We start from the raw sequence: 11,105 nt of genomic DNA, 5'->3' as shown, positions 1-11,105 counted from the left end.
TTATAGCAAACAGGACGTAGTGCTATTCAAGAAAATAATTTCTTTTGAAATTGGGAATTTCAGTCAACTCACAAAATGTTGAAATTTTATTTACACTGCGCTGGTGTTAGAAAATACCTAGCAGCTGTAATTCTTGCTTTTCATTGGTGATGAAAGGCAAGCACAGATTAAGCTTTTTACTAGTTTTCCTGTCCAAACGAAACCATAATCTTTAGGAATTATAATTTTTCCAGAGATATGAAAAGCAGGGCACTCAAGGACTTCTCATTCATTTATGCAGACAGAGAATGTAGGTTACAAATAGACATTTTATGACATAAATTTATTTTATATAAAAAAAAAGACAGGAACATCAGTCTTTTTTCATTGTATGCATTTGAACATCCCATTTGCCCAAACTAATCCACAAAATCAGAACAGATGTGTACAGGTAACTTGTTTTTCATTTGTTGACTTTTCACACATATGAATACACCCAGGCAGCTGTTTCTAAGAAAAATCACTTTGTCAGACCCTAGCAAAATATCAAGGTTTCAGAACTGTGCAACAGGGAGATGACAATAATGCAATGAGTTGGTAACACATTCAAGGCTTTATAAGGAAGACTTATCTTCTGAGGAGGACACTTCAGCATCCTACAGGTGGGCTCTGAAGGTGCCTTCTGCTAACTGAAAATGAGGCTGCACATAGACCCTGTCTGGGAAAATGTGGTATTTTAGGTCATAAAACTTAGAATAAGTCCTTTTGCAAAAACTATTCTGGAGACCCTCCTTATTTATTTTTCAGTATGTACATTTACACAGACCGACTTATTTTAGGTGAGATTGATTGATATATCAATCAACATCCTTTTAAAGGATGTAACCAAAACTGGAAAATAAAGAGCTTGTTTGCTTCATCTATGTATTCTGCACTCCTATGTTCCTCATGTCTTTCAGCAGCATAGGTCTGTAGATCGCCTCCAAGCTTTCCATGTATTCTAAATAATCACTTACTCGAAATCCATGGAGTGCTTCTTCCTGCACAAATACACACAGAAAACATTTATTAGCTAGGAAAAAAAGGTGCATAACTCACATTTAATGAATTCCAAGCTTATAAAGATAGTTCATTTTGCTCTGCTTGTCACAGACTGGGTGTTTAAAATACACACATTTTATTACATTTCATTTAGAAATAAAAAATTGATAATATCTGCTTCCAGTCAGTTCTTTCTAATTACAGTCTTGGTAACAAACAGCTTTTTCAGATGGACAATGTTCATCTCATTTTTGGAGAACGTGCCATATGAAGATTTTCAAGGAAAACAAAGTAAGCTTTAGGAAGGCAAAGCCAGGTACAAAAATATTCTTTTAAAATATTTCTATACCAGCACATGGCATACTAGATTTGTTAATATGGCTTTTATATCCAACTAGATTCTCAATAAAACCAGGAGAGTGACCGTAGATACTTATTTTTAAAATTAATGATAAAAAAAGGTCTTTATAAACCAGAATAAACACTTCTGCATCACCACAAACAATTAATTCTTACTAATTCCAAAACAGAGCAAAAGAAGGTGCCCTCAGGAAAAAGAAACAAACAGGCCATGTCCCTTCTCGTGACTACTATATTAGAGGGAGAGGGAAAATGCACTGCAGAAAGCAGTATCCTGAAGAACAGTCTCGATAAAAGGGGTGAAATTGTTGCTGCTTTGAACAGGAACAACTTGTGTGCCCACCATCTACTAGGCAGTATTACACTGTTGACAGCACGTGCTGTAAACAACTCTCAGGAGCCAGACACTCCTTGCAGACACATGTTTTATCTGCTGGTGTATTGACTGTGCATCTCTGCTAAGTAGAATTCTCCTGAGAAGATCTACTCAGGTTTGGAAGGCTGCATTTTGGCATCTAAATGTGAATTTGAGATGGTTTTTGTATTTCTCCTCCCCTACTTACAAGTGAAAGCAAAGGCATGATTTTACCTTCCAAGTTGCTCTTCGTGCACTGTGAGAAGGTTGACTACAGTGGAAAAGCTGGTATTAAAGCACTGGTCAGCAACTTAGTTGTCAACAATATGGCCCATACTCACAGGAAAAGAAGTGAAGAGTAGCTAAATTACTGTTAGCAGAGACTGACATACTGGCCTACATGTGCAGTTACAAGTCACAAATCCCAGAGTTCCAGTTTCTCTATTTTATCCAGATGAAACCAGTGAAACCAAGATAGTCAGGATAAGTTCACTGAGGCGGCAGGTTACAGTATTCTTGATTCACATGTGGAAATTCCAAAGCTATGCACCTTCATCCATCCATGAAAGGATTAATAAAAGACCAAGCAATAAATTTAAAATTCAGTTAATGCTGAAACTTCAAGATATCTCGGAGGGATCATAACTGTTAGTAACCCACCTCAGCCAACAGTAAGAACCAGAAAAAGGGAAAAAATGTTCATGGACAATTTGTTACTTCTACTTTCCTCTTGGCACAGAGGAAAGGCAAATTATACAGTAATAGAAGATGATCTCTTTCACAGGTGGTCATCTGTTCTTTATCACTAGAAGCACACATTGGAAGAGTAAATGTTTTACTTATTTTAAGTGCTAGGCATACTGTCATCTGAATAGACAGCCAAGTTGTCTCCACCTCCTTTTTATGTGTGCAAATGAAAGTATATTTATATTTTAAAAAGAAAATATTTGGTTTTAATAGCTAGCTAGCACTACTTATTATCTAATTCCAACAAAGGTGTGCTGCTGTCAAATCATCGTCTTTACATTACAGGTATAAAGAATGTTAGAAGCTTAAAACCAGAAAGTACTATCGGTTCTTGGAAGGAAAATAAGCTGCAGGCCTTGTTCGTATATCAAATGACCACTGCCAGTATGAAGTTCAGGATGTGACATTATGTTCAAAAAAAATATAAAATAAATAGTCAAAGGTTGGAGGTGTGTTGGGTTGTTTTTTTCTTAACTTGGATTATGTTCTCAGAATAGTTGATATTTCCCCTTCTAAGAGAACTGCTCTACTATAATAATCCAAATTTGTGAATGTTGTGCTGAGATATAGGCTAAAACTTGAAACTGAATTTGGTTATTTCAATAAAAGGACAGCTGACTAACACCTTTGCAAGTATTAAATCCAAGTAACCTCACATGAAACTCATAATATAGCTGAAACTGAATTAATACAATAAGGGAATAATTCTTTTTTCTTTAGATGAAACAAGAGCTATCAAAGGCAAGGGTAGAGTTTAAGTATGCTATTAATTCCTCTTTTTCTGCAGTAGTTACTCAATGAATTGTAAATATTCCAGAAGTGCATTAATATACAGTATTTCTCATTAATTTAACAGTACCACCTCAAATCTTTTGCCTGTTTATCCTATAGGTGATAACATATAAATTCTCTCTCCTATAATTTACATAAACTATCCCAATAATGCCATCAAGATAAAGCAATTTTTAAGCCACATTGACCAAAACCAGGTCAAACAAAACAATTCACTCATTAGACTGTGTATCAAACATTTTCAAGGAAAATGACTGAGCTATTATTCATATTTATGAATATATAAATTGGATGCAAACTAGTCAGAAAACTATTGTTGTCAGGACAGACTAAGATGAAGATATGTAGCTCTCAAAAGAATTTTGACTGAAGAAAAAAAAAAAAAAAAGACCACCAGAGAAAAAAGAAAACGGTATCTGCAAGGAAGAGTCAAATATTTGTATCTATTCATGACCGCATCTATAGCTAAGCAGTACCCTGCAAAAAGAATCCAATAACCAAATGTGATTTATAATATGGCAAAGAATATAAAATTTTGAGGCTGGTTGTATAGTAATTGTTATCTGTTCAAAATAACTGCTCACTGAGCTTTGTTCCACATCTCTTCAAGCTTCAGGAGGAGACCACCGTGCAAACCCACCTTTCTGGAGAACATCAAGTTTAATGAGACTGGGGCCACAGAGAGAGAACTGAATCAAATGCCCTCATGACTTAATGTGGCTATTTCCTTCGCTTACATAGGGAATTGATGAGGACAAAATGCAGGAAGGCTATTCTCTGGAAAATACCACAATTTCCTGCCAGGAAGTAAATAAAATTAAAGTATTATTTCACTCACTTAAAATCAATAAGTGAAATTTGGTAAGAGCTTCAGATTAAGTAACAGATCTATTTTCAGTACTGAGAGCTTTGCTTCCCTTCAGCAATTGAAAAATTAAAAAGGAAACCCTTACTTTAAGAAAAACCTGGAGATCTTGGTCTTCAGTGTGCTTTAGGATGTCTTGCTGCAGGTGTCTGAACACAGAAATACACATATATATTTGATAATCGGGACCAAGGAAAATACACACAGCAATGTAGTGACAGATCTCACTCCAGTCCATATAATTCCAGAAACACTGAGTTATCCATTGCAGACAAATCTAGAGGAGAATTAAATTATTTATAATTAAATTGCTGTAGACATTCAGTCTTAATTGATCAGCTTTATCTCTTTTCTATACTACAGACATTGCTTCCTATATATAACATTACCTGACTTACGAAAATAAAAGTATAAAAGAAGTCAAGAATCACTATTTTTTAAATCACAGCCTCTGAATAGACTGAGTTCTGCTAATCATAACAGCATGCATCCATGCCAGTATATTCTGGCAACTCCTGAGGTTGAGACATAAAACTCAAAGTCCAGTGAAAGTGAATGTGATTTTTTGAAGATTTTTTTTTTTAAATGTAGCCTAAAGGGTAATGAAGGTGATGAAGGGGTGTGTTTAATGTGGATTTTCCTTTAAATTAAAGTAGTTCTTTGCCTTATAAATGAATCTTAGGCCCTTCCCTAAGACACGTTTCCATTCAGTGGCATGGGTATGGAACACACTTAGTGACTCCTCTTTCCAGTTCTAAATCACAATGTACTAAGATGTGTACAGCGTATTTCATTTAGTTCTAGACCATAATTCGTCTGCTAATCAGTCCTTAAAGTGTTTAAAAATCTGCAACAACAGAAGTACCAAGAGTCTGATTAGATGACAGCAGCCATACTCTGGCATTAAATCTGATTTCAGGTATTTATAGATGCACACAAGCACTTAAATAGATCAGAGTTGTTTTCACAGTTCAGGATTTGTTTGTTTTTAATCCTGCAGTAGAACTGCAAAATCACACAGGAGATACAGTGGCATCCACCAGTGGCATTTCAATAACACATTAAATAAAACAAAAATCCCCAAACAAAAAAACTTGTCAGCAGTTTAGAACAAGTAACTAGTGTATCATTAATTGAGTTCAAACAATAAAAAAAAAAAAAAAGCATAAAGTATAATTTACACATAGCTGTGGAAGGAGTGACTGTCCCCATGTGTTTTCACACCCCAAAACAGGAACCTTATTATAAGCACCTCATTCCTATGCTGAGATAAAGTCCCTCATCTGCCAATCTTGATGCTTCAAAGACCAAATCCCAAGCTATTTTAAGTAGTATCTGTACCACACTGGCACTGCTCCCATTAAGAAGTCTCTTAAGCTGCAAATCTTGTGGCAAAAAGGAATTTTGAAGGCAGAAGATGAAAAATATTTTTCTTGCCCTGGAACAGCAATAAGCTTTCTTACTGTGGCGAGAAGTCCTTTGCATTGGCAATATCTAACTCATTATTGCATGAAGCTGTTTACGCTTCATCATGACTGTAGTTTTTACAAGTAATGCTCCACACATGGCATTCCATGGTACCAAAGAATTGTAGTAAGAAGGTAAAATGAAAGTTAGCATTATGGCTAAATATTCTTCTTTAGTAACATATTTTTAATGTAGAAGATGAGTATGTTACATGATTGTAATAGTTATGGTAGCTCATATAAAATTAATTTGGCTCTAGTATCACCTGAACTACTTCCAGTTATACACCTATCCCAAATTAATAATTTCCCTCCTATGGAAAAGAAGGAAAATTATTCCAGGGTATAAGATAGTCTATTTATTTTTAATGATAAATCTGAGTGTTTCGTATGTATTATTTTTATCAAGTTTTCTGCATGAACAGGTAATGGAAGGTCATCAGCTGCAATACAGTCATTATTCTACCAAAGTCATGAGCTTTCTATTTTCAGATGCTCTAAGTCACTATGCATCCAGTACTATTTCTTACCCCCCGTTTCATAACCACCACACACGTGGTGTATAGAAAAAACTCAAGTAGTTCCTGAACGTCCTTGATTTTGTGGATTTAAGTCAAAAAGTTGATGATGCTTTGATAGGCTTTCATTAGTTACCTGTGATGGAGTGAAACCAGACATGTGGAAAGCTGAAAAGACAAGCGGCAACTCAGCTTTCAGCAACATTTCGATGTGGTGAGCACTGCAAAAATAGACTGGATGGATGCCAGATTCCACTGTGGTAACAGGCAGGTGCATCTGATTAACGACAACAACACCACCATCAACAACAATAAAATTGAGGAAGAGGATTACAGGCTACAAAAATGTATTATTTTAAAATATCTTGCTGAGAAAAAAAATATAAAAATATACACATTTCCTTATAAGATAAGTCATCCCAGTTGTTTTTGAGACAGGAAATGGAACAAACAAGAAAGCTGGTACTACCATCAGGAAAAATGCAGTTAAACTAAAGAACATTAGGAGTTAGAAACTGTTATTAAATATATCCTGACTATTCCTTTGCATTAGCCATCTAATTTTTTATTGCACGTAAACTTTAGTTGTCAAAGCAGGGATGAAGAAACCAGTTATAATCTAAACAAAATGATGGGAGAAAAAAGACTAATTTCTGTTGGATTTTTTTTTTTTTCCCCCCATTTACTGGTGGATAGAGTGGAACTTGTATGGTATTTGAAGTAGTTTTCTATGTGCACATTTCTTTGCATGGCTGGTATGGGTGAAATTCTATTTTGTGCAGCAAACTGGAACAGAGGTTTTATTAGTACAGAAAACTCTGGATATCAGTGCCTGGTTTCTAGGTAATGAATCCTTGGCTTCGTGCTAGAAGGTCAAGGTACCTCCTTTGGAATTCTCCTTCCTGAGCTCACAGCATTACAGTCTAATAGCTGAACAATTCCTCATTCATGTTTTGACATTTTATTTTTGTTTACATTGCAATACTTAGGCAAATAGGTTAATTATTGAATTTTCAATTTGTGTTCTCAAGATGTATTATGAAAAAGAAATCATTTAGGTATTGAGAATGAACCTTAGCACTGCAGCAACCTGCCTGCAGTGCTGGCTAGTTCTTGCATGGAAGACAACACTGAAGTTGTCAGCACTGATAGTGTAGTTCATACAACAGAGCAAAATTTCATTTATGATGGAACAACCTCAGGACTGGGCTCAGTGTCATGAGTGGGCTGATACGGTCATTTCTGGTGACAAGACAGACCAATTCATATCAATACAGAATCTTGTATGAAGAAGAGGTACAAAATCTAATCTGTGCTTCTTATCGAATGGTTTTATTTTAAATAGATGGAATCACCTCTAAGGAAAGATAAAAATGATGTTTCCTATACAACAAACTTGATCCAAAATACTAATAATTTAAATTTTCAAGCATTCAATATTTGCTCAGTAATAATTTTTAAAATTGACTAAATATATTCTAGAGTATTTAATAAATTTTAAAATTGATAGTTTTACTAAAAGTATCAAAAGGATGGACTTGCACACTGTAATAATAGAAAAAAAAAAGGTCATTCAACAATATCGCAGCCTTCACACAGAATTTAATGCCACTAACAAGGTTTATTCTACTGCCAGCTTTAAAATTCAATAACATCACCTTTACTATCAGTCCACGTGTTATTTTAAAATATTTTTTGTGCTTTTAAACAAGCACTTGAGCAAATGTCAAATCTATATTTTTTCTGAGAATACTTTTCAGGGTCACGTATTCAGTTTGACAGCCTTAATGAAAACTTAATGTATTGAAAAAACACACCCCAAACTAAAGAAACTGACAGTCTCCTTTAGAAACAAAGTTGCCTTTCAGAAAGAAACGGCTTTTGAATTCTTACAGATACATGCAGTCTTGGTAGCCAGAGAAACGCTGAAACAAGGAGACGTGAAAACCGCCGAAGAAACGTCAGTGTCTTCTCCGCGTCCCCTGACATTATGAGGAAGACAGAAGACACAAACCAGTCGTAGCCAGCACAGCGCTCCCGCAAGCAGCCTGGAGGGAAGGTTAAGGAACTCGGGCAGGGATCTCCTCCCCACGGCCCTGCAAGAGCTGCCCCCCTCCTCCTCCCCAGGCCCACGCACACGGGCAAGGGCTGGTCTCTTAGAGGTGGCACAAAGGGAATGCAGCTGTACAGAAGGCAGCTTCTTGAGGAACAGCTGCCTCTCAGCCTGAATTAAGAGAAAAGATTGAAGTTATTTTCCCTATACACTTTTTTTTTTTTTTTTTTTTTTTTCCAGTCAGTGAGTAGCCAAGCCAAATCAACAAAAGTGAACAAACCCCAAGAAAATGCAAAAAAAACGCACACCAAACTAAGCGTGCTTGTGGTACAGAAAAGGAGAATGGTGGAGGAGGAATTGTGAAGATTGGGAAAAAAAAACAAAGTAAAAGTTCTAAAAAAGAGATTAAGAATATTCCGACTAATACACCTGAAGTGTATTTCAATAGTGATATGTAAGTCTAATACCTGAAGAATACAGCAGAGCTTTTTGGAAAGGGATATCTCTTATTTTTTAAAAAAGCACCACAGGAAATCTAAAGGAGTCAAAACATTCCTGTTGCTCAGATTCCAGCCACATATCATTACCTGGGCAATACCATTAAAATTGCTGGTATGGTGGAAGTGCCACAAGCACACATTAATGCTCAAAGGTGCATTGCTGCAGACGATCACGTGTAGAAAGATGTGATCCTACTCCAAAACTGTTTATGACAAAAATAAATACAACTAAGAATTTTAACAAAGTATGGGAACAAAAGGGCAAAGATTTCCTTGAGTGCACTGAGTGTGCATTTTAGCTTAAAATTTCAAAGTGCTGCATTTTGTTTGGTTTTTTTTTGTTTGTTTGTTTTGGTTTGGTTTTTTGTTTGTTTTGTTTTTGTTTGTTTATTTGTTTTTCGTTTTTTTTTCCTTTCAGTCCATAGTACACATCTACACGACCATCAAAAGCCCAGAGTTCAAATTCTACTGACACTTTTAGGTAATAGGACATACAGCATCAAGAAAGGATACAAAGTGAAGATACCACTGTTCTTTGCTGCTGTTTCAGAAATTTCTCACAATTCATTAACACGAAGCACAGCCCATTTTCATCATCCTCTTTTAGCAAGTTTAGATATTTTCCATATCTAGCACAAAAAGTTAAAAACCAAAACTTTTTAAAGGTTAAATATTTTTTTAATTCCTGAAAAGCAAGAACTCATATTTAGTAAACCTGTGAAAGTTAAGGTGCCATAGCACTGTTCATCACAAACACTATGTTGTAGATATACACATAAATGATTTAATAAAACCTAGTATGCTTTATCTAGGAGGGATACACACCAAACATCTGCTACTCAGCGTTACAATTCCTCACCTAAATTCCTTTTAGTTCAATTTTAGAGACTGTGGTGGGGAAGAGCAAGTACTCGTTCCTCACACAACACATTTTCTTCACATACATTATTTAAAATTCCATCTAAGTATATTGTCTGTGTAATTATTAGCGTCAAAATTCAAATATTAATGCTAAAGATAACAATCTGTGGAAGTACAGACACATTAGCTTTCCCTTCATCATGACTCTTCAAATTACCAGCCAAATAAAATGTTTAAATAGCATATAAGTAAGCTTAGCTAAACAGAACCATTTAGAGAAGTAATGTGTGGAAAAAAAGACACATAACTCAGGATAATGTAATTTTATGGTAAATCTTACTAACAAGTTACAACCAGCCTCTACAACAATAAAGGATAATAACCTATACAATCTGTAAAGATAATTTAATTATGTACTAATACCTTTTTCATTTTCAAAATTAGAATTCATTTTCTTAAAGAAGATCTTTAGATTTAAATGGGATAAAGTATTGAGTTGATAGATTAAGTATCATTAAAGTAATTCCATGAAAATCAAACAAATCCTAGAAATACACTAGGGAAATATTTTAATACCATGTACCTGACTGTCATTTCAACACCAAGCTGCTGCACAGATGAAAGGCTTTCATTCTTTGTATCTACATCCATGGCTAAAACAAAAGAAAAAACTATAATAAAGTATTATGATAAATATGATTTTAACTGAATACTAATGTAAAGCTTCTTTTATGCATGAATAACAATTCTGGAGAACTGTTTCTTATTTGAAATGAGCTTAGTCATGTTTGCAAAGGATGGATCAAGAACCTGCATTCTTCATATATTTTTTTTTTTTTTTAATTAAAATCACCTTCTTTATAAGGAGATCTTCATTGTCAGTATGGTTATCATTAGCTTCACAGCACGATGTAAACAAACATCTTTTTCAGTCCCATTTCTTAGTAAAGCTTTACCCTTTCTGGTCAAGAAATCAGACAAAGCAGAATTTTCTGATCTACTTTCTTCCATTCCAGTGGCCTTGAAGTCTCCTAGTTGTAAAACCAACTTTAATAACAAAAAATCTATTTTGATGCGAATCACAGAAAACTTTGTAACTGATGCATTTTAAAAATCATGTATTTCTATGTATTGTTTTTTTACACAGCAATATATAACCCCAATTTCTGCATTTGTTTGAATTAAAAGTCCAAGTCAGACAAATTAATAAATCATGAATTAAAGCAACTTCTGGTGCAACACTTTCTCAAAATTTGAAATTCTAAATGCAATTAAAAGTACAGCATTGTTTCTCTCACGTAAATATAATATCTAAGATAACTATACCTCAGAAAAAAATTACAGTCCAACAATATAATTTACAAAGCTGAGGGCTTAAGCCGTCAATATACTTCTTTCAAAGTGCTACTTAAAAAACAACAAATGAAACAAATAAAAAAAAAAAAAACCTAACATAATGTGTTTAAAATGTAAGTAACAGACATGGCAACAGATGGTAAAATATATTAATGTAAGTGATAAATGTAAAAATCCAATTAAGCAGATCGCACAGTAGCTTGATATGTATT

General features: G+C 34.6%; 1 protein-coding gene across 8 annotated transcripts in view; it reads right to left on the bottom strand.

Moving 5' to 3' along the window:
• Positions 1 to 303: 303 nt before the first annotated feature.
• Positions 304 to 11,105, bottom strand: part of TBC1D32 (TBC1 domain family member 32) — a 90,416-nt gene continuing 79,614 nt past the window's right edge. For 5 of the 8 annotated variants that reach the window (XM_032998091.2, XM_032998089.2, XM_032998092.2 and 2 more), the window contains 6 exons: positions 10,121 to 10,190; positions 9,190 to 9,305; positions 8,017 to 8,171; positions 6,260 to 6,400; positions 4,228 to 4,416; positions 304 to 1,019 (listed from right to left, as the gene is read on the bottom strand). In XM_032998091.2, the coding sequence (XP_032853982.2) occupies positions 900 to 1,019; positions 4,228 to 4,416; positions 6,260 to 6,400; positions 8,017 to 8,171; positions 9,190 to 9,305; positions 10,121 to 10,190 (791 nt within the window). In that variant the 3' untranslated portion in view covers positions 304 to 899. Of the gene's footprint in view, positions 1,020 to 4,227; positions 4,417 to 6,259; positions 6,401 to 8,016; positions 8,172 to 9,189; positions 9,306 to 10,120; positions 10,191 to 10,318; positions 10,569 to 11,105 lie in introns of those variants that run through there. The other 3 variants (XM_032998093.2, XM_032998095.2, XM_032998096.2) reach the window with 3 other exon arrangements.

This window comes from Tyto alba, unplaced genomic scaffold (assembly GCF_018691265.1).
Source record: "Tyto alba isolate M040663 unplaced genomic scaffold, T.alba_DEE_v4.0 Super-Scaffold_22, whole genome shotgun sequence".
Taxonomy (NCBI): domain Eukaryota; kingdom Metazoa; phylum Chordata; class Aves; order Strigiformes; family Tytonidae; genus Tyto; species Tyto alba.
The sequence above is the reverse complement of the archived record's forward strand: the minus strand, read 5'-3'. Positions and strand labels throughout refer to the sequence as shown.